The sequence below is a fragment of the Rhineura floridana genome, chromosome 12, assembly GCF_030035675.1.
Source record: "Rhineura floridana isolate rRhiFlo1 chromosome 12, rRhiFlo1.hap2, whole genome shotgun sequence".
NCBI classification, from domain to species: Eukaryota; Metazoa; Chordata; class Lepidosauria; order Squamata; family Rhineuridae; genus Rhineura; species Rhineura floridana.
Genome location: NC_084491.1, coordinates 2,003,894 through 2,030,269, shown reverse-complemented (window position 1 = coordinate 2,030,269; position 26,376 = coordinate 2,003,894). Strand labels below are relative to the sequence as shown.

Sequence of the window (26,376 nt, the reverse complement as noted above, 5' to 3'; positions counted from 1 at the left end):
GAACTTTCTCGTTTCCTTTGTGGCTGCAAAATGTACCTTAAGATGTGATAGAAAGCCTCCCGGCTCTTATAAGCAAATAGAAGCATACTGATTATAGAATCCTACTTCTCAGAAAGGTCAAAGTTCATTATTCATTCGCATGAGGAAGCCTGGCTAGCCGTGAGGGACTAATACCTGCTGCTTTGGCAGACATTTCTAGGCCAAGCAATTCTGCAGCAGAGTAAAGATGGAGCATCAGGGATCGAGGGGGTAACTTGGAGACGCTTTGCTCTGCCCTAGAAAGAAACTCTTGCCTATTTTATTGTATGCCACGTTGAGAACTAAGGCATAACCCTGAGAAGTAGGATAAGCAGCAAAGCCCTGTCAAGTTTAAGGGTACCCTCAGCAAGATTCCCTAGCCAGCCCTCAGCCCCTTCCTCTGGCCTTGTCGTGACAGGTGGCAGCCATTTTTAACTTTCCGTTTTGGTTTAGCAGCCTGGCACTGATAGGAGAAGGGGCCGGTGTGGGCAGCTGCAAGCACAACCATTTTACTTCCCCACAGTGCTTCCGGACCCAACACAGTGTGTCCCGGACGCGTTGTGGGGGAGGCGGAGAAGATGGCAGTGGCCATAACTATCCGGATTGGCCCTTTCTCCTATCCATCCCAGGCTGTGGATTCTTTTCAAAAAGTTCAAGCGCATGACGCACGTGCAAAAGGGATGCAGGATCATCAGTCCTGGGGGGGGGCATGGGGGGATTTGGGTCCTGCCACTTGCCTCACCATCCCAAGCGCTGCCACTGGGCCTGCCAAGCTGGGGGACAGTGTCTGGGCAAAGGTTATCTAGCTTCATGGGTGGGTCATTTGAAGACCGGCAGCAGCGTAAATCATCTTAGGCAGGTATTTAAGTCAGTGCTGCTTTTTCATTTAAAAAAGTGTTAAAAGCAACGCGCAAGAATAAAAACAGTAACAATGCATCATAAAAACAGCAACGGGTCATAAATTTACTAGAACTTTATTACCTTAAAATTGTAGAAAATGAAGCTTCCAAAGCTGTAAAAAATGTTGGTCTTCTAGTCCCCTCCTTTAAGCATGCCTATTTAGAACCTTGTTGTCTTTTTCTGCTGTAAATGGCCCCAGCAGGTTACTTCCTCCCATGCTTGTTTGTCTTTAGCACAGCTGGTTCCAAAATCTCATATTTAGGGAGAAATACCTGCTTGCACAGCTGGCTCTTCTTATTCCTTCTAACTGTTATCATAGAATAGTAGAGTTGGAAGGGGCCTCTAAGGCCATCAAGTCCATCCCCCTGCTCAATGCAGGAATCCAATTTAAAAACACGAGCCTGTCCAGCTGCCTCTTGAATGCCTCCAGTGTTGGAGAGCCCACCACCTCCCTAGGCAGCACGGCAATGGAATCAATGACCTAGGGAGGTGGTGGGCTCTCCAACACTGGGGGCATTCAAGAGGCAGAGATCCTGGCCCTCCTCTGTGTGGCAACACAATACAGTCCATCTTCCAGGAGGTGCAGCCCGTGGTCCCAGAATCCAAATCTCTCTCATTGGTACCACCTTCATAGCCAGTCATTCACCTGGAGTGTTTTTCTTTCTCTTTGGCCCTGTGCTGATTTCTAACCTTCTATGCCTGACTGTGTTACTCAACCCACAGCAGTTTGTGAATATTCTGTGACATCAGAGCAGGCTCAGTCCAACTAAAGCCTCTGGGACTTTGAAGACATGGAATAGATAGTCTCTTCAATATGTATATATGATGACATAATATTGTGCAAGGGAGATAATTACCCGGACATAGACTGGCTGCATATGTGTGTTCCAGTCATGACAAAGAGGTAACATTTCTAGGTACTCTAAATAAATGTGCCCTAGAACAGGTGGTTGTGGAACTTACCAGAGGGGCTCGAACCTGGACTTCAGTGGTGCCCAGGAGATGGAAGTTGGTATTGGGACAGGGGCTTCTTAACTTGTTCATCAATCTAGAATTCTAGTGTTAGGGGTGAGCACTGAGGTGGCCAGGTTTACAAAATTGTTCAGGGTTGTTAAAACAAAAAGGGATTGTGAAGAGCTCCAAAAGGGCATCTCCAAATAGAGTGAATGGGCAGTAAAATGGCACATGATTTCAATCTAAACAAGTGCCCAGTGATGGTTGATTTTATGCTCTCAAGATCACATCTGTGTGTCTCAAGCTCTGCCACTCTGCCAGGGCTGGCCCTAAGGTGAGGCGCTTGCTTCAGGGGGCAGACGTTGTAGAGGTGGTGGCAAACCCTTCTATCCAAACAGGGGCGGCTCCAAAGGGTGGCCAGGTGGGGCCCTGGCCGAGGGCCCCTGGGGCCCACATCCCTGCCATGAGCCAAGATGGCGGCAGAGGCTTCAGCCTCTTAGGGAAACCTCAGCTGCCATCTTGGTTAAGGGCAGCGCTGCGTGCACAACCGCACAACAGCAGAGAAAGGTAGATTGAGCAAGGGAATGGTGGGGGCTCTTGGGCTTTCGCAATTTCCTGCTGTGAATCATGGAAGGGAAGCACCGGGGTCCAGAGCAGGCTTGTGCCCAAGGGCCCCGACATCCAAATTCCCCTGAGTTCTCCTCCTCCCCTGTCCAGCTATTCCTACCCTTCTGATCCAGCACACTGTTGGTGATGGTTGCTGCTGCTGGGCTGGCCAGCGCTCGCCCCCTCCTCCCAGCATGTCACAAAGGCCCTTGACTTAGAGGTAGGCAGCCCTGGCCAGGTGCTTCCAGGGGGCGTCTCACATGCACCTGCGTTGCTCTGCCTAAGTGATGCACGTGGGCTGTGCCATTGCTGCATTGCAGCAGCCAGAAGGCTTCCAGTGAAGTGGCGTGGGAACAGTGGCAAGGGGGGGCACAGCTGTATGTGCCACGTGCCCTACCCTGTGCCTCCTTGGCTAGCCTGCGGCCCTCAGGGGCAGTGGGGGAAGCGGTCCTATTGCCAGGGGTGAAGAAAGAGTCAAGTGCACAATAGTTTGGTTGGCTTCTATATGTGGAATGGGGAGAGAGATCATCTTCAGTCTTTGGCACATGCAGTAAATTGTCATGAGCAGCCCCAAATGCTACTGTTTGAGGTGGGAGCAGAGGGGATGCACAGCAAAGTGGCCATGAAATATACAGTATAGGGGTGCTAATGGAAACAAGCACAACAAGACAGGAAATGGAACGTTTAGTCAGCTGTTCTGCTGGTAGGCTGGGATATTATTAGGACTTCTCTTTTGCTCCCCCAGAGAACAATGCACGACAGATGCAGTGAGAGCTTTAAACTTCTGAGCTTCCTGCTTTGTATCCTCAGACATAACAGGCCTGTGTTGTGGACACCTGCTAGATTACAAAGGCCAAAACAGAGATTATGCCCTGAGTTCTGTATATGCTGCAATGGGAAAGGTGTTCTGTGCAGTATTGGGCGTAGCAATAGAATTTAGCATTTGAGAACCTCACCTTTCCAGATAGATAGATATAGAAAGTTTCTAGCCCTTATGGCTTCAAACATATGCTTGAACATACATGAGTGATGCCTGTGAAAATTTCAGAAGCTATGTGGGGTGGGCTAATAAGCCTGAGCTTGGTCCACTGTGGGGCTTCAATGCTCTCTATAGTCCTTTGTGTTACTCAGTGACATGCAGATCCAGTCCAAATTGTATAGCATCACTTAAACTTCCAGAATGCATTGTGCAAAATAAGAGAAATTGTGCAAAACATGCTTAATTTGAGTAATGTATGGGCTGCAGAACTATTCTGCAGAATAGAACGTGCAAATAAAGTGTGTGCTGCATAACGCCTCTTGTTTTGCATAATTTACTTTGCAGTTCTACATAACTAACCCTTGCTCTGTGCATGGTGAGAGGACTGAAGGACTGTTCTGGCCACTGAATCTCCCAGACTGCAGCAGGCATTGCCCAGGCCGTTCCCTAATTTCCCTTTTCCCTCTTTCTTTTTGAATGGAGAGTGAGATTCTCAGGAAGATTAATTCCGTGCCTGGTACCACTTCAGTGGATCTTCTTGTTTTCTGTGGAATTGGCAGCATATACGTGGCCTGAATCATACTGCCTGTAACTGAGGGGAGTCAGTAGCTGGAAGCCTGAGCCGGCTGCATAGCCTGAACTCCCCAGATCACCAACCTAAAGAATAGGGAGGTGTGAAGAAAGTTCTGTCATGTGCAGAGCATGCTGGCATTTAGTGGTGGTCTGGTGTGGGCAGGGGGAGGCTTGAGGTGCTGGCCCTCCACCCGTCCCTTGTTTCTGAAAGTGGTCTTTCTGGAAAGTGATCAGGGCTGACCTCCTCCTGCACTTTTTGATTCCCCACACCATTTGAAGTCTGCAAATTGCCATTGAATCTCATGATCACTGGATGTTCTTTTCGTTTATCTAAGAAAGTAAATCATAGTCCTTTAAAGAAGTTTTTTTTTCTTTGCTTTCCCACAGGCCTCTGTTCCTGATGAAAGACTCTTTCCAAGGATGGACTACATCAGCGGGAGCTCCCGGGTCCCTTGTGGACACAAGAAATACATTTCCAAGTAAGTCACAGTCTCTCTCTCTCTCTCTCTCTCTCTCTCTCTCTCTCTCTCTGTGTGTGTGTGTGTGTGTGTGTGCCAGGCAGACCTTCACTCTTTGCAGCTAGTTCACCTATCCGACCCTCGTGCTCCAGAGATAGTCAGTCCAGGCAAAAGGGCTCTGTAGTTGGCCTCCCTCTTCAAAGGTACCTTTTTCTCTAGCTGCCTTTCTCCAGCTTTGCTAGGATCCAGTCATCATAAACGTATTCTGCAGATGGATGGGACTGCCAGCACTTGCCTTGCTGCTGTGGAGTGTGCCAAAAAGCCCTGAAAAAATGTGGAGGGGTGGGTGTCCCTTGAAGGATGCTAGCAGACGTGTGTGTGTCTGTATGAGGGTGAGTTTGCCTACAGCAGGAATTCTCTGTTATGCTTCATTTCCAAGGCCCACCTGAATCGTTTTGCTGTTGCAAGTGGCTCAGTGCCCAAGAATCAGCCGCAAGGTTCCTTGCTCCTGGTGTCAGTGTGCATGGCTCTGTGAACTGGCCTGAAGTCCATCTAGAGAAGGGACTTTGCATGTGAGCTCAGAGACAGCTTGTGCCCCAGAGCATGGTTCCACTGGTTCAGTGTTTTTAAATCCAGTTTTGGATGTCAGGATCCTGGAGGTGGGTGCGGCTGGCTGACCTGTGCTGCATTTGTTCTCTGCCGACTGTTCTTGTTCCACTTTAACCCTTCTAGAAATGAACTCTTGCTCTACTTAAAGACATACAACCTCTACTATGAAGGTCAGAACTTGCAGCTACGGCATCGAGAGGTAAGAGAGGCTTCCTATCCAGAGACAAGTTAGGGAGCATGTCATGACCAGGGTGGTGTGACCCGGGCAGGGCTGGCTCCAGGCATGCCGGGGCCCTTGGGCATCCGCTTGCCCTGGGCCCCGGCGTGTGTGTGTGTTTGCATTGGTGCGTGCACAGCCCCCCCCACCTACCTGTCTCCTGTCTTTTGCTATTGCCATTAACCAAGATGGCGACGGTGGTTTCCCTAAGGGGATGAAGCCTCTGCTGCCATCTTTGTTGATGGCATGCATGCGTGCTATGCGTGTGCATCTCTGCCATCAGCTAAGATGGTGGCAGGGGCTTCAGTACTTTAGGGAAACCACGGCCGTCATCTTCATTAAGGGCAATACTAAAAGGCAGGAGACAGGTAAGTAGGGGACATGGGGGGGGGGCGCGGATTGCCGCAGATTGCAGAAGGGGAGCGGACGGGCCGCTGAGGGCCCCCCTGTTACCCTGTAGCTCCAGGGGCCCTCGGGCCAGTGCCCCACCTGGCCACCCTTTAGAACTGGCCCTGGCCCTGGGCATGCTTCCAAAAATACGGCTCTGCACCCAGGTAATCGGAATCTGGCACCCAAAAGAGCCTAGTCCTGCAACCTGTGTAATACATGTGAAAAATATCAGAGGTGCATGTTTTAAAATTATTGTTACACAGAGTTTTTGTTCCAGTTTTGCTAGTTTGCTAAACACAAGGCCCTGAAACTCTGCCTCCAACTCTGTGATTTTTATTTCGCCTCTCCCTTTTGGGAATTCAGTAGGCGCTGCCCATGTGCTTTCAGTCATGCATTCACAGCTGCAAGTGCTAGGAACCTGCTTTTCGAAACTGAAACGATGATCACGAGGAATGCTGAGCTGTGCACACCACACGCAGGTCTGCAGTTTTTCCAGTATGTAGTTGAAAAAGGGAAGCTGCCTTGGTATAAGTCAGACCAGTCCTGCAGTGTAGACTGCCATGCCGGGCAGCAGCGCTCCAAGGGCTTAAGCAGGAGCCGTTCCTGGCCCCATCTGGAGGTTCTGAGGATCTAACTTGGGCCTTTTTGCGGGCAAAGCGTGTGCTCTGCTACTGAGCACTACAGAGTTCATCTCTGGCAGTCTGGCCACGAAGCAATGGTAACATTCATTCGGAATGTCTGTGCAGTATTTGTCGTGCTTCTTGGTTAGTTGCAGGTGTGTGCAGGCTGTATGGGGCTTAGTGGTGTTTTGTGCAGCGCCTTTGCAGCAGGCCAGTTTCTGGAGCATTCGTTAACCGCCACCCCCCACTCTCCAACCCCCACCCCTCTCTCTGTGCCCTGTAGGAAGAGGGGGAATTCATTGTGGAGGGGTTGCTGAACATCTCCTGGGGATTGCGCAGACCCATTCGCTTGCAGATGCAGGATGAGAACCAGCGCATCCGCCCCCCGCCTTCTTCCTCCTCCTGGCATTCTGGCTGCAACCTGGGGTCAGTACCTCATCCAGTGCGGTGTGTTTTTTACAGGGGCTAATAGCCATATGCTGCAGGCAAATGAGTGTGAGTGAGCTCCAGTTCATATTTTATTTAAGGAAAAACAGTTCTGCGGAGCAGCAGTTTTCTGCTGCAACCGCCATCCCTGCCTGTTTTTCTCCCTGTGAGGTTCCTGATGAGTGTTTGGAACCTTGCAAGGATTTGGCGGGGGTTGGGAGATGGGCGGGCTGGTCAATTTGGAGCAGAGAAGCAGCACGTGGGAGATGAATTAAAGCATTCCCTCTGACTTTTCAGTCACAGCCATTTTTTTCTGTAGTTCTGGGCTCCTGCTGGAAGGGCGGGGTAGAAATCAAATAATAAATAATAAAATAAAGTTGCCTATCCTTGAATAAAATGGCTTCTGGGGCTTCCCCGAGAGGGGTTCAGATCACTGGAAGGACACATGAGGAAGGTCATAGGGCTGTGCAGGCAAGCCCTGCCCCTGCCACCAGTGTGCATGGTGCACGCACCCCAGTCACATGTTCACCCATCATGTGCAGAGTCCCTTTACACACCCAGCCAAATGCCTGTGGCTGCGGTGTACTTCAGTGGTGGTGGGGCAGGGGTAGCTCATTCAGTTCCACCACCCCCACCTTCACACACACACTTTCAGTGAATACACAGCCCAGGCTGCATAAGTGGCATCATAAGCTTGGTCCTTTCTGTTTGTGGGACACTATAATCTAAATGATCACAAGTTGCAGATAAATTAAAGTGTTTTTGTAGGCAGAAATTACAGTCAGGATAGCAATAAAGCCTCATTTTTCAATGCTTTGGAAATTGCTGAGTGAATTCTACTGTAATCAGAGTCTGTTATTTGCTGCTGCTAACGTGGCACAGATCCGCTGCATGCATTATGCAGAGGACAGAGGTAGAATTGTGGATGGTAAAATGTCTCTAGCCCTGCTGGAAAGAAAGCTATGGAGCAAAATGTGCAGGTACGCTTTAAGTGATTTCTGTGAAATGAGCCAACGCCTGCTAGCCAATGAGTGAAGTCAGAGCTGCTTTTCCCTCCCTTTTAGTGCATTTTTCCTGTTTCTGCTTTTTTCTGTTTTTTTCCTATTCCTTGGAATCTCCATAGTTTGCCCTTCCTTTTCCACTAGCAACCAGGATGCATCTTTCCTGTGCTGGGTTCGCCTGAGATCAGGTAGTGCCTGGAAAGTATTGTCTGCAAATACTACTACACAATAAGTGTGGGTGAATGTTAAAGAATCCCCCTCCCCCCAACAGGCAAATGTGAATATTTTGCAAAGAGGCGTAGACATGTCTCCTGCTTTTCAGGAGCTAAACAATGAGGAGCATTAAGAATTCACTATATTGTTAACTTACAGTACAGTCATTACACATCTACTCAGAACTAAGTAAGTGGGTATAGTATAGCAGCCTAAGTTTTAGTTTAGGGTTGGCATTGGGGAAAAAATAGAGTACTTCTGCCTTTAACAGGTGCATGGCAGGCAAAAATTCAACAGGTCAAGCCTTTTCTATTATGGATACATTTTCTTTTATGGGGAAAGCGTCACCATGACTACATTTTGTCTCTGGTGCCCCCAGCACTCTCCCAAAATTTGAAATGTGCCCTCAGGTCCAAAAAGGTTGGTAACCCCTGGTATACAACCTAAAAACAGATCAGTGCAAATAAAGATAAGTCTTACAAGATGTGCAACGTACAAAGAGGCCATTTGTACTTAAAGCACTTCAAATTAAGGGCCAAAAGCCCAGTAAAAAGTGTTGCCTAAAAAATGGATAATGATAATGCCAGGCGTACCTCTCTGGGGAGAGCATTCCACAAGCAGGGAGCCACCACTGAAAGACCCATTCTCATGTCACCACCACCCCCCTCCCTTGAGGAGAAGGGCCTTTGATGAGGAACGCATGATGGCACAAAAAAGGACATTTTGAAAGAGGCCTGTTGTATTCTGTTAACTTTAAGTCTGTGATTCAGAAGTTTGTCCTGAGCAGGACCCAGTAGTTGAGGGGAGAGATGAGGGAAAGGAGATGCGGGGGAGAGAATAAACAGAGAATGTGACAGGATGTCAGGAATAAAGATCTCCTTAAGAATTATTTAAATATATTTCCTCACAGATAATGCAGTAGATCTGAAATGACTTTTCTATAATAAACACCTTTCCATATCTGGAAAAGGCATCTATGCTGATATTTTGGCGATAGGCCAAGGAATTTAAGCTTAATTAATTGGTTGAAAGGCAAATGATTGATGAACTAACCATTCTTTGATTGGTTGGCAGCCCTCATAAGAATTGTTTGCATTGATCTGTGTGTTTAGACCAGTTGGAAAAATCTGGGCAGGTTCTTTGGCCAGCCACGAAGTCTGTCCCTTTGCCTCTTTCACGCCCAGGTCCGTCATCAAGCCGACAACCTTGCCAGACATTCAGGTGACGGAGGCCGAGCCCTCGTCAGACGGAGATGGAACCAATGGCGGAACCGGTAAGGCAGAGGGAGCTGGGGGTGGGGGAATGGTGGCTCCTCGCTGCTGCTCAGAGGCCGGGAATCTCCCGCTGAGAGCTCTCACCTTGCATTCTTTGAATAATACTGTAATAACGGAGCATAATCATTATCTACAGGAGGGCTGGAGAAATCTTTCTGGATAAAACTCTGGCCTCAGCCTGGAGGACAACTTTGACAGGTGGGCAGGGAAACTCACCTGTGTCAATCACACCAAATCATTATGATGTCACATGATTGACGGGCCGTTATCCTTGGGAGCCACAACACAAAGGGCATTGCCAGCCATATGTTTTGCAAGCCTCCCCACACTTCTCCTTTCCACCCCTGATGTTGGAGGTGAGAAGGGCAGCTTCCAAGTGCACTGCTGGGAGGGAGAAACAGCTTCCTCCTCCTTGAGCTCCTGCTGCCCATCAACTGCACCATGCTGCAGCCAAGGAGCCATTGGGAGCCCACCTTCAGCTCCTGGTAGGAACATAAGAACATAAGAAGAGCCTGCTGGATCAGGCCAGTGGCCCATCTAGTACAGCATCCTGTTCTCACAGTGGCCAACCAGGTGCCTGGGGGAAGCCCGCAAGCAGGACCCGAGTGCAAGAACACTCTCCCCTCCTGAGGCTTCCGGCAACTGGTTTTCAGAAGCATGCTGCCTCTGACTAGGGTGGCAGAGCACAGCCATCACGGCTAGTAGCCATTGATAGCCCTGTCCTCCATGAATTTGTCTAATCTTTTAAAGCCGTCCAAGCTGGTGGCCATTACTGCATCTTGTGGGAGCAAATTCCATAGTTTAACTATGCACTGAGTAAAGAAGTACTTCCTTTTGTCTGTACTGAATCTTCCAACATTCAGCTTCTTTGAATGTCCACGAGTTCTAGTATTATGAGAGAGGGAGAAGAACTTTTCTCTATCCACTTTCTCAATGCCATGCATAATTTTATACACTTCTATCATGTCTCCTCTGACCCGCCTTTTCTCTAAACTAAAAAGCCCCAAATGCTGCAACCTTTCCTCGTAAGGGAGTTGCTCCATCCCCTTGATCATTCTGGTTGCCCTCTTCTGAACCTTTTCCAACTCTATAATATCCTTTTTGAGATGAGGCGACCAGAACTGTACACAGTATTCCAAATGCGGCCGCAACATAGATTTATACAACGGCATTATGATATCGGCTGTTTTATTTTCAATACCTTTCCTAATTATCGCTAGCATGGAATTTGCCTTTTTCACAGCTGCCGCACACTGGGTCGACATTTTCATCGTGCTGTCCACTACAACCCCGAGGTCTCTCTCCTGGTCGGTCACCGCCAGTTCAGACCCCATGAGCGTATATGTGCAATTCAGATTTTTTGCTCCAATATGCATAATTTTACAGTTGTTTATATTGAATTGCATTTGCCATTTTTCCGCCCATTCACTCAGTTTGGAGAGATCTTTTTGGAGCTCTTCACAATCCCTTTTTGTTTTAACAACCCTGAACAATTTAGTGTCGTCAGCAAACTTGGCCACTTCACTGCTCACTCCTAATTCTAGGTCATTAATGAACAAGTTGAAAAGTACAGGTCCCAATACCGATCCTTGAGGGACTCCACTTTCTACAGCCCTCCATTGGGAGAACTGTCCGTTTATTCCTACTCTCTGCTTTCTGCTTCTTAACCAATTCCTTATCCACAAGAGGACCTCTCCTCTTATTCCATGACTGCTAAGCTTCCTCAGAAGTCTTTGGTGAGGTACCTTGTCAAACGCTTTTTGAAAGTCTAAGTACACTATGTCCACTGGATCACCTCTATCTATATGCTTGTTGACACTCTCAAAGAATTCTAATAGGTTACTGAGACAGGACTTTCCCTTGCAGAAGCCATGCTGGCTCTGCTTCAGCAAGGCTTGTTCTTCTATGTGCTTGGTTAATCTAGCTTTAATAATACTTTCTACCAGTTTTCCAGGGACAGAAGTTAAGCTAACTGGCCTGTAATTTCCGGGATCCCCTCTGGATCCCTTTTTGAAGATTGGCGTTACATTTGCCACTTTCCAGTCCTCAGGCACGGAGGAGGACCCGAGGGACAAGTTACATATTTTTGTTAGCAGATCAGCAATTTCACATTTGAGTTCTTTGAGAACTCTCGGGTGGATGCCATCTGGGGCCCGGTGATTTGTCAGTTTTTATATTGTCCATTAAGCCTAGAACTTCCTCTCTCGTTACTACTATTTGTCTCAGTTCCTCAGAATCCCTTCCTGCAAATGTTAGTTCAGGTTCAGGGATCTGCACTATATCTTCCACTGTGAAGACAGATGCAAAGAATTCATTTAGCTTCTCTGCAATCTCCTTATCGTTCTTTAGTACACCTTTGACTCCCTTATCATCCAAGGGTCCAATCGCCTCCCTAGATGGTCTCCTGCTTTGAATGTATTTATAGAATTTTTTGTTGTTGGTTTTTATGTTCTTAGCAATGTGCTCCTCAAATTCTCTTTTAGCATCCCTTATTGTCTTCTTGCATTTCTTTTGCCAGAGTTTATGTTCTTTTTTATTTTCTTCATTCGGACAAGACTTCCATTTTCTGAAGGAAGACTTTTTGCCTCTAAGAGCTTCCTTGACTTTGCTCGTTAACCATGCTGGCATCTTCTTGGCCCTGGCGGTACCTTTTCTGATCTGCGGTATGCACTCCAGTTGAGCTTCTAATATAGTGTTTTTAAACAACTTCCAAGCATTTTCGAGTGATGTGACCCTCTGGACTTTGTTTTTCAGCTTTCTTTATACCAATCCCCTCATTTTTGTGAAGTTTCCTCTTTTGAAGTCAAATGTGACCGTGTTGGATTTTCTTGGCAATTGGCCATTTACATGTATGTTTAATTTAATAGCACTGTGGTCACTGCTCCCAATCGGTTCAACAACACTTACATCTCGCACCAGGTCCCAGTCCCCACTGAGGATTAAGTCCAGGGTTGCCGTCCCTCTGGTCGGTTCCTTTGCAGCCCTGTTCTTACGTGACCCACACCTGATGTCATGCAGATTGGTGTGGCTCTCCCAAAATGGCATCACGGGCCAAGTGGGTAGACAGGGGGGCACTGCCCCGATCTATTATGATATCCCACTGTGAAGTGTAATAAATCAGTTTCTGAGAGGCACAGCCATCTTTCTGGTAGCTAAACCTGTCCGAAAACTCCCATAATTCTGTGACTGAAAGGAACAAAACAATCTGTTTCTTTGTCCTGGTTCTCTTCCCTCATCTAATTCTGACTGATCACCTACATGCCAAGTCCCAGAGTTCTGTTGCGGCTGGTGTTGCACCCACCACGAAACAGGTCTGAGGGGCAGGGCAAATAAGGGCTGTCCCAGAGGTCCCCATAGAGTTCTGCAGAACATAGTAAATTCGGGTGAGCAAAACCTGACCAGGACCGCCACAGTCGCATCCCTTAACCATTCCCTCTCTGAGGGAACAGTAAAATCCCACATTTACATGGGAAGCTGCAGTGGGGGCAGCAATGGTGGATCCTTCCAAGGCAGTGAGAGGGCAGCTTGCCACAGTCGTCATGGGCTGCACTTGTGGATTTTGAGCATGCTGCAGTTTTTCCCCGTGATGGACTTATCAGGCTTTGTTTTCTTCCTCTCATCATCTGAGTGGATATTGGGAGGAGTTTCCTCCTCTCCTAATCCTGGGACCAGCTGGAATTATCCAGTGAAGCTGAATTCCGAGAGATTCAGGACAGCCAAACGGGGATGCTTCTGCATGCAGCGCTAGCTTCTTCAAGATGTGGTGATGGCCACTAACCTGGATGGCTTTAAAAGGGGTGCAGACAAGTGCATGGAGGATTTGGCTGCTAGTCATGAAGCATGTGTACTGCCCCCAGGAGGAGAGGCAGCGGTAGGCCTCTGGAAACAGCAGCAGGAGAGGGCTCTGGGACTTAAGTCCTGCCTGTGGGCTTTGTGAGAGGCATCGGGTTGGCGCCTCTGGAAAACAGGATGCAGAACTCAATGGGCAGGGCTCTTCCGAGTTCATGTGGCCAGCATAAAAGTGTGCGCACGGAGTGGTGTAGAAGAATGAGCTTTGTTCCCCTTTTCCTTGGCAAGCCAGCCCTCCTGTCTTTAGAAGGGGAACAACAGAAGTCATTGTTACGGAGGGTGGCCATGGAGAGAAATAAACAGAAGCTGTCTCTCTCCGGATCTCTGTCTGACCACAGATTGGCCTTCCTGCTTAACGAAACAGAAAACCACCACACAGGCTTTGGCATTTAAAGGCTTTGTGCAATCTGAATTGTGCTGTTTTATTATTTCTTATTTTTAAAACCAAAACAAGCAAACAAACCAATCCTATCAGTCCATCCTACACCAAAGTCAGCATCTGCATTGGCCACACACAACGAGAAACACAACGTGAACGAGGCAATTTATGGGGAGTAACAAATGTTTGAAATGCTAGACACACGGTTTTGAGCTGGATCTTCAGGAAGGGGGAGGAGGGGTAAAGCCCAGTTTTTTTGTGGCCAGCCTGCCACAGTGCCATAGTTAGCCATGTCTACTCCCAGGACTCTAAGGCCACGTGCCCCCTGGAAACCAGCACTGGGACAAACGAAGAGGAGTGAGTTGAAGGTCCTGCAGCTGAAATTCCAAGTTCTGGCTGCTCAGAAGCATTTCTGCAAAAAAAGCCTTGATGTTTTCCCCTTCGTCCATGTGTAATCGTCAGTGGTCAAATGTGTTTTGTCGTGTCAGTTTACAGTCCCTGGGTCAGTTAGAAGCTTCCCTCGTCAAGCTGCAGAGCTTAATTATTCCATAGCGAGGGTTACCAGCCTTTTTGGACTGGAAGGCACATTTCCAATTTTGAGGGAGTGCTGGGGGCACCAGTCACAAAATGGCTGCCATGGGGGCAGGGCATCAGACAAAACTATGGAGGCTGCAAGTACTAGAGAAAAGACAGAAGCAGGAAAAGTGCACTGAAGGGGAAGGGAAGAGTCAGCTCTTTAGGAACCCAGGGATTCCTATAGCCTAGTGTCCAAACAACTCATTTAACAGAAATTGCTTAAAGTGTATCTGCACATTTTATTCCATAACTTTAGCATAACAACAAAAAGCTTTGCCTCGATTGGAACTGCAACAACTGCAGACTCAGGGTCACTCCTGAGTCCAACAACTTTATCCTTAAAATGTGCAGCCAGTTAGTCACAGTGGGCCCTCAAATGCACCAGGGGTCCTTCCCTCCTCGCATGGTACTCAGCATCCTCCAGACCACCCAAAAGAGCTCTGCAGACCACATGGTAGAGGATGCGATGGAGGCTGCAGAACGGAGTGTTCTTTGCAGTCCACGTGGTAGCTACAGTCATGTGCACTATCCAGTGTTTGGTTCACTTCTGAGCAACACTTGTGCCACTTGCTCGCGAGTCTTCATCCACCTTGCTTCATAGCCCATAGTTCCCCAGAATACCAAAGAGCCACTTGCGCTCTGCAACACCGGGGAGGATGCTCAGAGGCGATTATGTCAACCGCCTGTCTCTCCTCACCTTTCCATAGCGAGATCAGGGTGTTGACGGGATTGTCAGCTTTCTCCACTGGAAAATTCCCCACCCCACCCCACCCCAAGTATTCAGGAGCCCATTCAGAGTAATACCATAACAAGTAGGCAATTGTCAGGCAGCCTAACCACCCCTAACCAGGAGATGAAAAACAGCACCATCCAGAACTTAAATTATCAGTCAAGGCCCAGAATGTAAAATGGCTGGCCAAAAAAGTCTTGGCCATTTCCCCAAAGTGGCCAGGTGGATGGCCCTGAGGAGGATGGTTCAAATTCTGGATGCCAACAGAAACAGCCTTGTGCCTATAGATCCCAAAACTCAGGCAGAGTTGACTGTGAGGAGTATTTTTTCAAGATGCTCTGGCCCTTGACCGTTCAGCACTTCCAAGGTCAAAGAGTCAGCACCTTGACCTGGGCCTGGAAACAAATTGTAGGTGACAAAAATAGGTATAAAATCTGAATGGCTGGTTCCAGTTAAAATCCTGGCAGCTGTATTTTGGACCAGATGAGGTTCCTGAGCCATCTTCAAAGGCAGCCCCACCTAGAGTGGATGCACTCGCTTCTCCTGGAGCTGATTAGAGCCTGAATGCTTTTCCCTTGTGTTACTTTGTCAAGGGCCATGTAATGAATGAACAAGTTAAGGCCCCTCAGCTCTGCAGCTTCCTCCGGTCTTACCATCTGCTGATCATTGCCTAGGACTTCCTTTCACACCCCCTCTTCCCATTTGCAGTGTCCTTCTCTGCACTGCCACGTCTCCTGCCTCCAGTCCGGGCGGTGGCATTTTGTAGCTGTTGCAAAATCATTGAATGTAAATGGTGGAAATCACATATGCTCTAAAAACAGAGTGAGCTGTGAGAATCCAGCCTAAATTGCTTGTAATCTGAACGTGGGGGGGGAGGGATCTTTTTATTTAAAAAACTCCCCTTGAGTCCTTTGAACCTTTGGGGGTATTTGTGTGTGTGTGAAAATGGTGACAGAATGGCTTTTGGAAATGCACATCCCGTTTTATGCTTTTAAATGGGTTTCTCTTTGAGTTCCATGAAAGGGAAGGCTACCTTGAAAGGCTTCAGATCCAGGAGGAGTGGGTTGCAGTGGAAGAGGTGTACATGGAAGTGGTCCCCAAGACGGGCTTCCCATATTGGGGCTTGGCTGTCCAAGGCCATCCCAGTCAGGCCATCTAAAAGGCAAGCATAAGGACTTGGAAGTTGTCTAGCAAGCACCTGGCAGAGGCTTCCTTTTATTTTTCTATTTAGAGAATGTTTATGCTGCTCCCAGAGTGTCTTGTAAATCACACACGCACACAAAGACAGCCTCTGCCCTCAGGCTTACAATCTAAAAAGTCACGTCACACAAGGAAAATGGATTGGGTAGTAGTAGGAAATAAGAAAACTCATGTGCAAGTTTCTAATTATCTGTTCCTCTAATGATTAGCTAGGTCGGAAAATTCCAAGAGATGAGTCAAAAACTGCTGGTCTGCCTGCTGCACCAGTGGGATGGTCTTGCATCCCTTCTTTTACTGCAGCCTAATAGACAGTTTGCTGCTGATAGTAGACAGTTGACGAAGGGAAGAGCCTGGTTTTGCTCCTTCTCGTTGGGCCTCTGGCCTTTAGCGAAGCATGGCATAGTGGGTAGAGCCTCAGAGTTAATTGGTGACCTGGGTTCAAAACCCAGCTTGACCATGAAGCTGATGAAGTGATCCTGAGTCAGTTAGCCTAATACACCTTGCAGGGTAGTTGTGAGCATGAAATAGGATAACTTCCCTCCCTCGCTGTCCTAAACTCCCTGGAGGAAGTATGCAAAAGGAAGAAATTTGAAGGATATTTGTGTGACCTTCTGCTGCTCAAGTCTGAAACCTCCATGCACCAGCTGAGAAGTGATGCCCAGGTAAGGGGAGAGTTGCCCACTCCTCCCCAAGTGGAAAATATAGCTAAGGGTGTGGCAGAAAGTTAGATGTAGCATGCAAGAGAGCATGCACATCTGAGCTGCACATGAGAGTAACTGAAGGAGTGGAGGGAGGAGTGGGAGAGTTCCCAAATGACGCTGTGCCTCTTTCTACTTCCTTCCTGGCAGGGGGATGGGATATCAGCCTTAGGTTGACAGGGAGAGACAGACAGACACCACCACCACCCTGGACTCTTTTCTTAATGTACCACATGCGTACGGGTTGTTCCTCATTTTTTAAATTCTACCCAGTTTGTTGTGAATCTGAAACTGCAGGCGTGGGAGGGTTGATGCATGGTGTGATCCAAATGCAAGTTCAAGGAGCCTGTTAAAATGGATTAAGATGGATTTCATTATATTCTGGGTCCATGCCATGAATCTTAGATGAACTCTATGGAAGTGGCCTGTTCCCCTCTCCTCGCCCCTCTCATTTCACAGAACATGGCACTTGGAGACAACTCTTGAACTAGAATTGCCACCTTTTTCAGTCTGGCAACGATATATTTATAACTATTCAGGAGGCAAAATTTGCTCTAGCTGCGGGAAAAGTAAGAGGTAGATACCAAAAACACCTTGTGGGGTGACTGGGATGTGCCCAGTGCTATTATGACTAGTATTTATACCCTAAGTCATGGGGTGGATCGGGGTATCTTTCGCTCGGGAGAGGAAATGTTATTTGAAATGTATTGTTCTTTTACTGTATGTTGTTGAAGTGTGTTTCGTTGAAATATGACTTGTATTTTAACATGTATTTTGTAGTTTCCTTTTACATGTGTTTAATTGTGGTAGTCTATGGCTCTGAGCAATAAAAATTCATTCAGTCTGGCCAGTTATGGGCTAAGCCAGCCGTTCACCATTGGTGAAGCTGAGAAGTCAAGATGCCAAGGTGCTGGTTGTGGCCAACTTTGAATATCTAGTCATATCACTTGAGTTTTAATTAATTAGGCATGGGCTTGGAAAACAGGCTGCCAAGGGTGATCGATGCTCTTATTATCCTTCACAACTATTCCAGTGTTCAGAACCCCTGCATTATGTACTGCATTTAATATCGCGATTGTTAGGGAGCTCACTTCCAAATGACCTAGAAAGCTGAAATGTGTTACAAATGTAGCCCGAGAAAATGATGCAATGTTGGCTTCTTCTAACAATCAAAGTGAAGTTCATAAATTTTATCTCCTAGTAGTGGCAATGCTCCAACCCCCAGTGAGCACAAATGGAAGGGAATGTTGGCTGCAAGAGGCGCCCTTTGGGAACTTGAACTGGCTTTTGCAGCATTCAGGAACATTAGTTGCGCTTGCAGAATTCCAGCTGAATTCAGCAGTATTTCAAGAAAACGACTTCCCAATATTCCTTTCTCCTTTCTCTCTACTTGCTGCTCTGCTTCTCTGCCTCCTGCAGCCTCTTTTCCCTACTCCCAGAATCCTGTAGTTAAAACCTATAGCAGCATTTCATGTCTTCAGACACACAAGTCTGCCTTCACCAAAAGCACAAGCTCACTAGCCTCTTTGGGGTTTTTACTTGAGTGTAAAAGCAACCTGGGGAGGGGGGAAGCATGCTGAGTGCCATTCTGCATGAGGTGAAGGGTAAACTTCTGAGACAGGGAGCCGCCTCCTTCTGGAGGTTCCTCCTGCAGTGTAGGCCCTTCATCTTGCAGGGTTCTAAATTACGCAGAGATCCTCCATACTTACAGGTGGCTCTCTGCTTCAGAGGTCTGCCTTCCAACTTGTGGAACGCGATGGGGGTGGCAGCAAAGGGGTTGGAGTTTTGCACACTTCTCCCTGCTCGAGTGTTGCTTTTCCATATGAATAGAATGCCTGAAAAGGCTTACTCTGTATGCATAATGCGTCTTCAGCTTGTTGCAAACAGAGTCCCATGTGTTAGGGAGAACCCATGAAAATTGGAAGCTGGTAGTAGCATCCCTGTGCTAAAATGCTTTTCTTGCTAGAAGAAGGCAGCAAGGTGGGTTATTTATTTGTCCCATGATTCTTACCATCTTTCTTGTGGACTTCCTAGAAGCATCTGGTTAGGCACAGTTGCGTTAGTCTGATTTTGCAGGGCTCTTGCAACGGCAGAGAGAGAGAGAAGGAAGGAAGACCTGTGTGTGTTGCTTACCCTGTGCTTTTTCCACTTACTGGATGGGACCCGCCCTGTCTCTCCTTTTTAAAACTTTAGCCTGCAGGTATCTGACCTCTTTGAGGTTCATGTTCTTCTGATACACCTTTTATTTCATCTCCATTTCAGATGACAAAGATCTGAAAGCCCAGCAAGAAGATGCACCTCAGCTGATGCGGACACGGAGCGATGTTGGCGTGCGCCGCAGAGGAAATCTCCGCACACCGAGCGAACAGCGGCGGATCAAGCGACACCGCTTCTCCATCAATGGGCATTTTTACAATCATAAAGTGAGCCTTCCCTCCCTCTGTGTCCCCAGACCCAGTGAGAATCTCTTTAGGATGCCAGAGCAGCTTGATTTATGAATGGCCACAGATTGAGAATAGAGCTCTCAATACCTGGAAAAGAATGTTGAAGGCAGACATAAAAAGGTTGTTCCTTTTATTGTTTGATATTTTTATTATTTATTTATTTATTAAAGATATATCCCACCCTTCCTCCTAGAAGAACCCAGGGTGGCAAACAAAAACACTAAAAACATTCCTAAACTTCTTAAAAACAGACTTTAAAATATATTAAAACAAATCATCTTTAAAAACACCTTTTTTTAAAAAAAAGCTTTAACAACATATTAAAAAGCAATTCCAGCGCAGATGCAGACTGGGATAAGGTCTGTACTTAAAAGGCTTGTTGAAAGAGGAAGGTCTTTGGTAGGTGCTGAAAAGATAACAGAGATGGCGCCTGTCTAATATTGAAGGGGAGGGAATTCCACAGGAAAGCTACCACAACACTAAAGGTCCACTTCCTGTGCTGTGCGGAATGGACCTCCTGACAATGTGGGGAGGGCCTCATCACTGATGGTCCCTGGAGCAGAGTTTCTTTTGTGACAATTTCCATCTTCTCGTCAATCTCCATAGCCCAGCTGTCTCTGCAAAACCTGCTTGAATGGAGAGGGCCATTTATATGTGTGTGTTTATATGGAGAGCCCGGAGAGGCAGTGACACAGGTGGAGTGCAGTTTCTCCAGGCTGCTGTCCAAAAGAAAGGTGGCTGAGAGCCAGACCTTCACTTTGGTTTTTGCGTGTGAGAACCTGGTTCTCCACCCCCTACATCCTTCACGTCCAAGGGCTGAGGACACTTGTCCCCAGCAATAGGGTCCTTGTTGTCTCGAGAACTGCAAACATTGGTCTCCTGAGGACTAACGTGAGCGCCTTATGATGGGTTTCCTTGTTCTTTTGATGAATGCATCTACTCATGCTTGACCAGCTCTTTCTTGAAGGGGTTGAAATCTTGAAAGTAATTATTTCAAAATCAGCCACCTCCCACGAACCTTTGGGGAGCTTCCTATGTCAGGAATAGCTAACATAGAGAACTCCAGATGTTGTTGGACTCCAACTCTTGTCAGCCCCAGCCAGCATGTTCAGTGGTCAGGGAAGATGGAAATTGGAAGACAAGGGGCCCATTCCTTGAGGGACAAGCAGTTATCCTCTTGTGCTGAGGATTCTTCTCCAGAAGTGGGTGGGTGGAGGGATCTGGCAATGGGTGGTTCAATCGTTAGGAACATAGATAGTGGGTATGCAGACCACAGGATGATTTGCCTGCCTAGGGCGAAGGTTGCAGATGTCGCCCATTGTCTAGATAGTGTTGGGGAGGAGTCAGTGGTCGTGGTGCACAAAGACATGTGGAAATGCAGGTTGCTAGGTTGGATGCTGAAAGCCAAGACCTCCAAGGCAGCTTTCTCTGAAATGCTACAAGTGCCACACAGGGCCAGCTAGACAGGTGCAGCTGTGTATTCTCAACGCATGGATGAAACAATAGTGTTGGGAGGAGGGATCTGGATTTGTTAGGCACTCGGAGAACATGTTGGGACAAGCTGGGCCTGTGCAAAAGAGACGGGGTCCATTTGAACCAGGATGGAACCAGACTGCTAGCGCGTAAAATCAAAAAGGTGGCAGAGCAGCTTTTAAACTGATTTTATTTATTTATTTATTTATTTGATTTATATCCCGCCGTTCCTCCCAGGTGGAGCCCAGGGCAGCAAACAAAAGCACTAAAAACACATTCAAACATCATAAAAACAGACTTTAGAATATATTAAAACAGAACATCCTGAAAAACATTTTTTTGAAAAAGCTTTAAAAGCATCTTTTTTAAAAAGGTTACAAACATATTAAAAAGCAATTCCAGCACAGGTGCAGACTGGGATAAGGTCTCTACTTAAAAGGCTTATTGAAAGAGGAAGGTCTTCAATAGGTGCTGAAAAGATAACTGAGCTGGCGCCTATCTAATGAAGGGGAGGGGATTCCAAAGGGTCGGTGCCCCACACTAAAGGTCCGCTTCCTGGGTTGTGAGGAACAGACCACCTGATAAAATGGTATCTGTGGGAGCCCCCTCACCTGCAGAGTTCAGTGATCGACTGGGTATATAAGGGGTAAGATGATCTTTCAAGTATCCTGGTCCCAAGCTGCGTAGGTCTTTGTACACCAAAGCTAGAATCTTCAGTTTGGCCCAGTAGCTAGTGGGCAGGCAGTACAATTCTTTCAGCACCAGGGAGACATGTTGGCAATACCCTGCCCCACTGAGCAGTTGTGCTGCTGCTTTTTGCACCAGCTGCAGCTTCCAGACCATTCACAAGGGCAGCCCCACATAGTGTACATTACAGTAATCCAGCCTAGAGGTTACCAGTGCGTGGACAACAGTGGTCAAGCTATCCCGGTCCAGAAACATTGCATATATTAGCAAAGTTCAGCTTGCATGTTTGTATAAAATTACAGAACATTGACAATATGCATATGTCATTTGATAATTTAAAAGCTCAATAATAATTGTTCCAAAATCTCTTACCATTTCCCAGTTAATTTTGAAAGTTATTTTTTGTCCACAATCTTATTGCTGAGTCACCTGGGAAGTATTCCTTTTCTTCCCCTATTTTTAGTTTCTGCAAAATCATACACAGCTGCTTTTTCTGATCTGCCCTCCAAGAAGTGGCGCAGACCACTTTCTCTGCTGCTAACAGCCTCAGTCTTTCACACCTTCATGCCTTCCAGCTCTTCTTCCATATTCTGACGCTTTTCTTCTCCTTTCTCCCAGACGTCGGTGTTCACGCCAGCGTATGGCTCTGTCACAAATGTCCGCATAAATAGCACAATGACGACACCACAAGTTCTGAAGCTGCTGCTCAACAAGTTTAAGGTACGTGTTGCTCCGGCTGTCCTGATCCTCCGCATTGCTTCAAGCTGCTTTGGGTGACCCCAGGAGCGGCCCAAGCCTCTTTGATGCCTGAGGTGGGAAATCCAGGCCTGCCTGCCAGTGGTGTGTTCTCCTGCTGGCTCTTCCTTCCCTCTGGTTCATTTCAGTGGGGCTTGCACAGAAGGGCTGTGCCCCATAGGTTGACTGTCTGACCCAGCTGCCTCCCCTGGGGGATGAGGGGCTAGGTGAAAATATCAAATGAAATGAACCGCACCAAATGACAGCCGGAGTCCACAGAGACCCTTTGGGGCAGGGCAGGCACCCTCAGTCCCACCAGGCTCTGAACAAAAACTGCTTAGATCATCTAGGTCATGGGTAGCCAACCTGGCGCCATCCAAGACTCCAGCTTCCACCAGCCCCAGCGAGCAGGGCCAGTGGTCAGGGACGGTGGCGGCTGGAGTCCAGGAACAACTGGAGGACACCAGGCTGCCTACCTGTGATCTAGAGTAATGCGCTCTATTTGTGTAAATGTTACCTTTTCTGTGCTCTTTTCCTGTGTTTAGATTGAGAACTCAGCAGAGGAATTTGCCTTGTACATCGTTCACACCAGTGGAGGTGAGCAGACCATTCTGGTGTACCAGGTTGAATGGGGTTAGGGAGTAGCAAAGTGGTAAAGGATGTAAGCCATGGGTTAGCAACTCAGTGCCCACGGGCACACCTGTGCCTGCAGATGTTCAAATGTTCCACTCCTGTTTGAAATTATGCTTGAGAAAAGCCTTCTGTTGCAGCCAACAGAAGGCTTTTTTCAAGCCTAACTGTGGTTCCAGGTGTGTGTGAGTGTCTCAGAGAGAGATCCCAGCTGGGGAGAGAAGAATTAACCCTCCCCTGAAAAAGCCCCCTCCTCCCCCACCTCAACCAGGCTTCCAAGGAGGCTTCCCTCAAGCTGAATTACAACGGAGGAGGGGCAGTTTTGGGGAGGGGAGGATGGTCACTTCCCTCTCCATCTGTGCCCCCCCAAACACACACCCCCCAACAGCAAGTAGGTGTGAAAGAAGCTCTCCACTGTGAAACCCAATGGTGGGCTTTTCTGCAAGCCTAACTGCAGCAGGTGAGGCCATTAGAGAAAAAGCTTCCTGTTGGCTCCACAATGTGTGCAGGGTACCCAGGACAGGTTTGAAAATGTGCCCCAGGATTGGTGAAACCTGTAACCTGTGAGCCAGGAAGGCCTTGGGTAGCCTGTGGGAGTGTATCCGGCCCAGGAAAGGGATTTTTGAGGCCTCGCCGCCACCACCACCCAAAAAAAATTGCCATTAAAAGAGTAGACTGTTGTGCCATCACGATGTCACACAGCGTGCCATCGGGCTGGGGCAGCGGCTTATCTGGCAAGCCAGCAGGCTGTGTGTCGCGACAGAGCGGGAGAAGCCAGAGGAGACAGGCCAGCGATGGCACCTCGGTGGCTGGGCGAGCAGCAGCTTTGCTGACCCACAGGGAGGGGAGGGGAAGCTCTGGTGGCCTGTGGTGGGGAAGGGGGAGGGCTTTGGCGATGGTAGGTGGGATTGGCGAGCGAAGTGAGCAGGGCTGACAGCCCCTAGCGTGTGTGTGTGTATATATATATATATATAATTTTAAAAAATATTGACAATTCCTGTGGGTCCCCCGCATGCCATGATACCAAAAGGATTTTTGGGACACCCAAAGACCCCCCCATTTTTAAATTTCATTTAAAAACATTTATTTACTGACTGCTCCAGTAGGTGCTGTGATGCTAACTGTGTTGTTTTTTTGGGGGGTGGCCCTTAAAGCCACCACCATTTGTGTGTTCAAAAAATGTTTTAATTTGATTTAATAATGAATGATAAAAAATGATTTAAAATAGTGTAGTATAGCAGATGGGAAAATCTTTTCGAAGGCATCCTTGAGAACTGCAGTTATTGCCCCGTCCACTTTTACACTCTGGCCATGGTCACTTTGGCTTACGGCCCCCAAGGGGTTGACTGTGGGTCAGCGTGGCCCTTGGCCTGTAAAATGTGAGCCAGCCTGGCTGTGCAGCTCTGCTGCTTCTCAGAAAGGTCTTTCTTGGAGCAGCTGCCATGCAGTCAGTCCTCTTCCTGGCCTGCCTCTCCGCTGTGTGTGAGGGTATGGGGTGAACTTAGGGGTCCTTGCACTGTTTTCAGCAATGCCTCTTCCATGCTCCTTGTTTCATGCAGAAAAACAGAAGCTGAAGGCTACGGACTACCCACTGGTTGCTCGGATTCTGCAGGGACCATGTGAACAAGTTTCCAAGGTTTTTTTAATGGAGAAGGACCAGGTAGAAGAAGTCACCTATGATGTGAGTGGTTGCCCTCCTCACATGGGAGCCAATCTTAGTTTGCAGCACACAGGGCCAGTGTCAGCACACAGCACCCCTGGGCAGTTCCTGGGGTCACTGCTGCATATCCTGAAGCCCCCTTTTGTGCCCACAAGAGCTCAGGACAGCTAGTTCAGGGAGCTACCATTTTAATTTCCTGCAGATCCTTGAAAGAGTGCTATGCTGGAAGCCTTTTGGGAAGTTGGATCCAGAAGCCCAGGGCTAGCCAGAGCCCTGCAGGTCTTTTCTTCTGCCCTGCCAACCAGGCCAGCCGACTGGGGCCCTTCAGAACTGCAGCTGCCCCCACCAACTTTTCATAATTGTCATTTCTGGGATCATTTGATTTTGAAAAATGTTTTGTGTTTGTGTGCAAATGTCTATAAGTTGCAGCTTTACAAATGCCAGCATTTTGTCACATTTTGTATGTGGCGTGAGGGCCAAGGAGGCATAGACGCCCCAGCCATGGAAGGCTGCCCTAAAGGCATCACGCAGTGTCCTGTGAACCGCAGGGAAACCTGCTGGTCAGCACCTTACAGAGATGATGTAAAGGAGGCGAGCAAAGTCCTTCCCTATAAACTACTGCTGTTGCTGCTCCTTGCGATCCCCTGCTGCCCTTACTGCTGGGCTGAATTTATTGATTATAAAAATATATACCACTGTTTAGTTAAAAACATCAAAGCAGTTTACAACACATTAAAAACAACCACCACCATTAAATAAAGAACATTAAGAATACAACAAAAACAAAGGTCAACTGTTGTGAAAAAAGCATCTTCTTAATTGCCTGCATAAGCCTGGGGGAACAAAAAGGTTTTCAGCACCCGCTTAAAAGTTAAAACAGAAGCCGCCTGCTGAATTGAGGTGTTCAGCTGAAAGTGTGAGGAGGTGGACTGTGAGTGGTGATGCCTCCTTGATGACAGCATGTTCTGTGTTAGTGGAACAAGTCTAGGGCTTCTCCACCCAGCCAGGAAACCTGGCTAATCAGGGTTGCCAATCAGGGTTCCAGTAAGGAGGAGTAGCTCCACCTGAATGCCGTCTCTTCCCCACCAGTGCTGCAGGTGTAGATGCCAGGGGACACGGCCAGCAGGCATGTCGGTGCGCAGGGAGCCTGGCCAGTGGGCACCCTCCCACTACCCCCTCACCGTCACTCAAAGCCCTCTCACACGTATCCCTTTCTTCTCATCCACGTGGAAACAGGCACGTTCTGTTTTAACTTTTAATCATAGAATCGTAGAGTTGGAAGGGGCCTATTAGACTATCAAGTCTAACACCCTGCTCAAGGCAGGAATCCAAATTAAAGCATGCCCGACAGGTGGCTGTCCAGCTGCCTTTTGAATGCCTCCAGTTTTGGAGAGCCCACCACCTCCCAAGGTCATTGGTTCCATTGTTGTATGGCTCTAACAGTCATGAAGTTTTTCCTGATGTTCAGTCAAAATCTGGCTTCCTGCAACTTGAGCCCATTATTCTGTGTCCTGTACTCTGGGACAACTGAGAAGAGATCCTGGCCCTTCTCTGTGTGGCAACCTTTGAAGTACTTGAAGAGTGCTATCATAGCTCCCCTCAGTCTTCTCTTCTCCAGGCTAAACATGCCCAGTTCTTTCTGTCTCTCCTCATAGGGGGTTGTCTCCAGTCCCCTGATCATCCTTGTTGCCCTCCTCTGAACTCTTTCTAATTTGTCTGCATCCTTCTTAAAGTGTGGTGTCCAGAACTGGACACAGGACTCAAGATGAGGCCTAACCAGTGCCAAATAGAGAATAACCAATGTTTCACATGATATGGAAACTATACTTCTGTTAATGCAGGCTAAAATAGCATTTGCTTTTTTTTGCAGCCACATCACGTTGTTGGCTGATATTCAGCTTTTGATCAACAACAATCCTAAGATCCTTCTCACATGTAGTATTGCTGAGCCATGTATCCCTCATAACTGTGCATTTGGTTTCTTTTTCCTAGGTGTAAAACTTTGCACTTATCCTTGTTAAATTTCATTCTGTTGTGTTCAGCCCAACGCTCCAGCCTATCAAGGTCCCTTTGAATT

General features: G+C 47.7%; 1 protein-coding gene across 3 annotated transcripts in view; it reads left to right on the top strand.

Annotated features, from left to right (window-relative positions):
* Nucleotides 1-26,376, top strand: part of RASSF2 (Ras association domain family member 2) — a 44,425-nt gene that overhangs the window by 11,784 nt on the left and 6,265 nt on the right. For all 3 annotated transcript variants that reach the window (XM_061592923.1, XM_061592924.1, XM_061592922.1), the window contains exons 2-9: nucleotides 4,418-4,509; nucleotides 5,221-5,296; nucleotides 6,608-6,750; nucleotides 9,149-9,237; nucleotides 18,933-19,093; nucleotides 21,893-21,994; nucleotides 22,555-22,606; nucleotides 24,199-24,320. In XM_061592923.1, coding sequence (XP_061448907.1) covers nucleotides 4,451-4,509; nucleotides 5,221-5,296; nucleotides 6,608-6,750; nucleotides 9,149-9,237; nucleotides 18,933-19,093; nucleotides 21,893-21,994; nucleotides 22,555-22,606; nucleotides 24,199-24,320 — 804 coding nt within the window. In that variant the 5' untranslated portion in view covers nucleotides 4,418-4,450. The remainder of the gene's footprint in view (nucleotides 1-4,417; nucleotides 4,510-5,220; nucleotides 5,297-6,607; nucleotides 6,751-9,148; nucleotides 9,238-18,932; nucleotides 19,094-21,892; nucleotides 21,995-22,554; nucleotides 22,607-24,198; nucleotides 24,321-26,376) is intronic.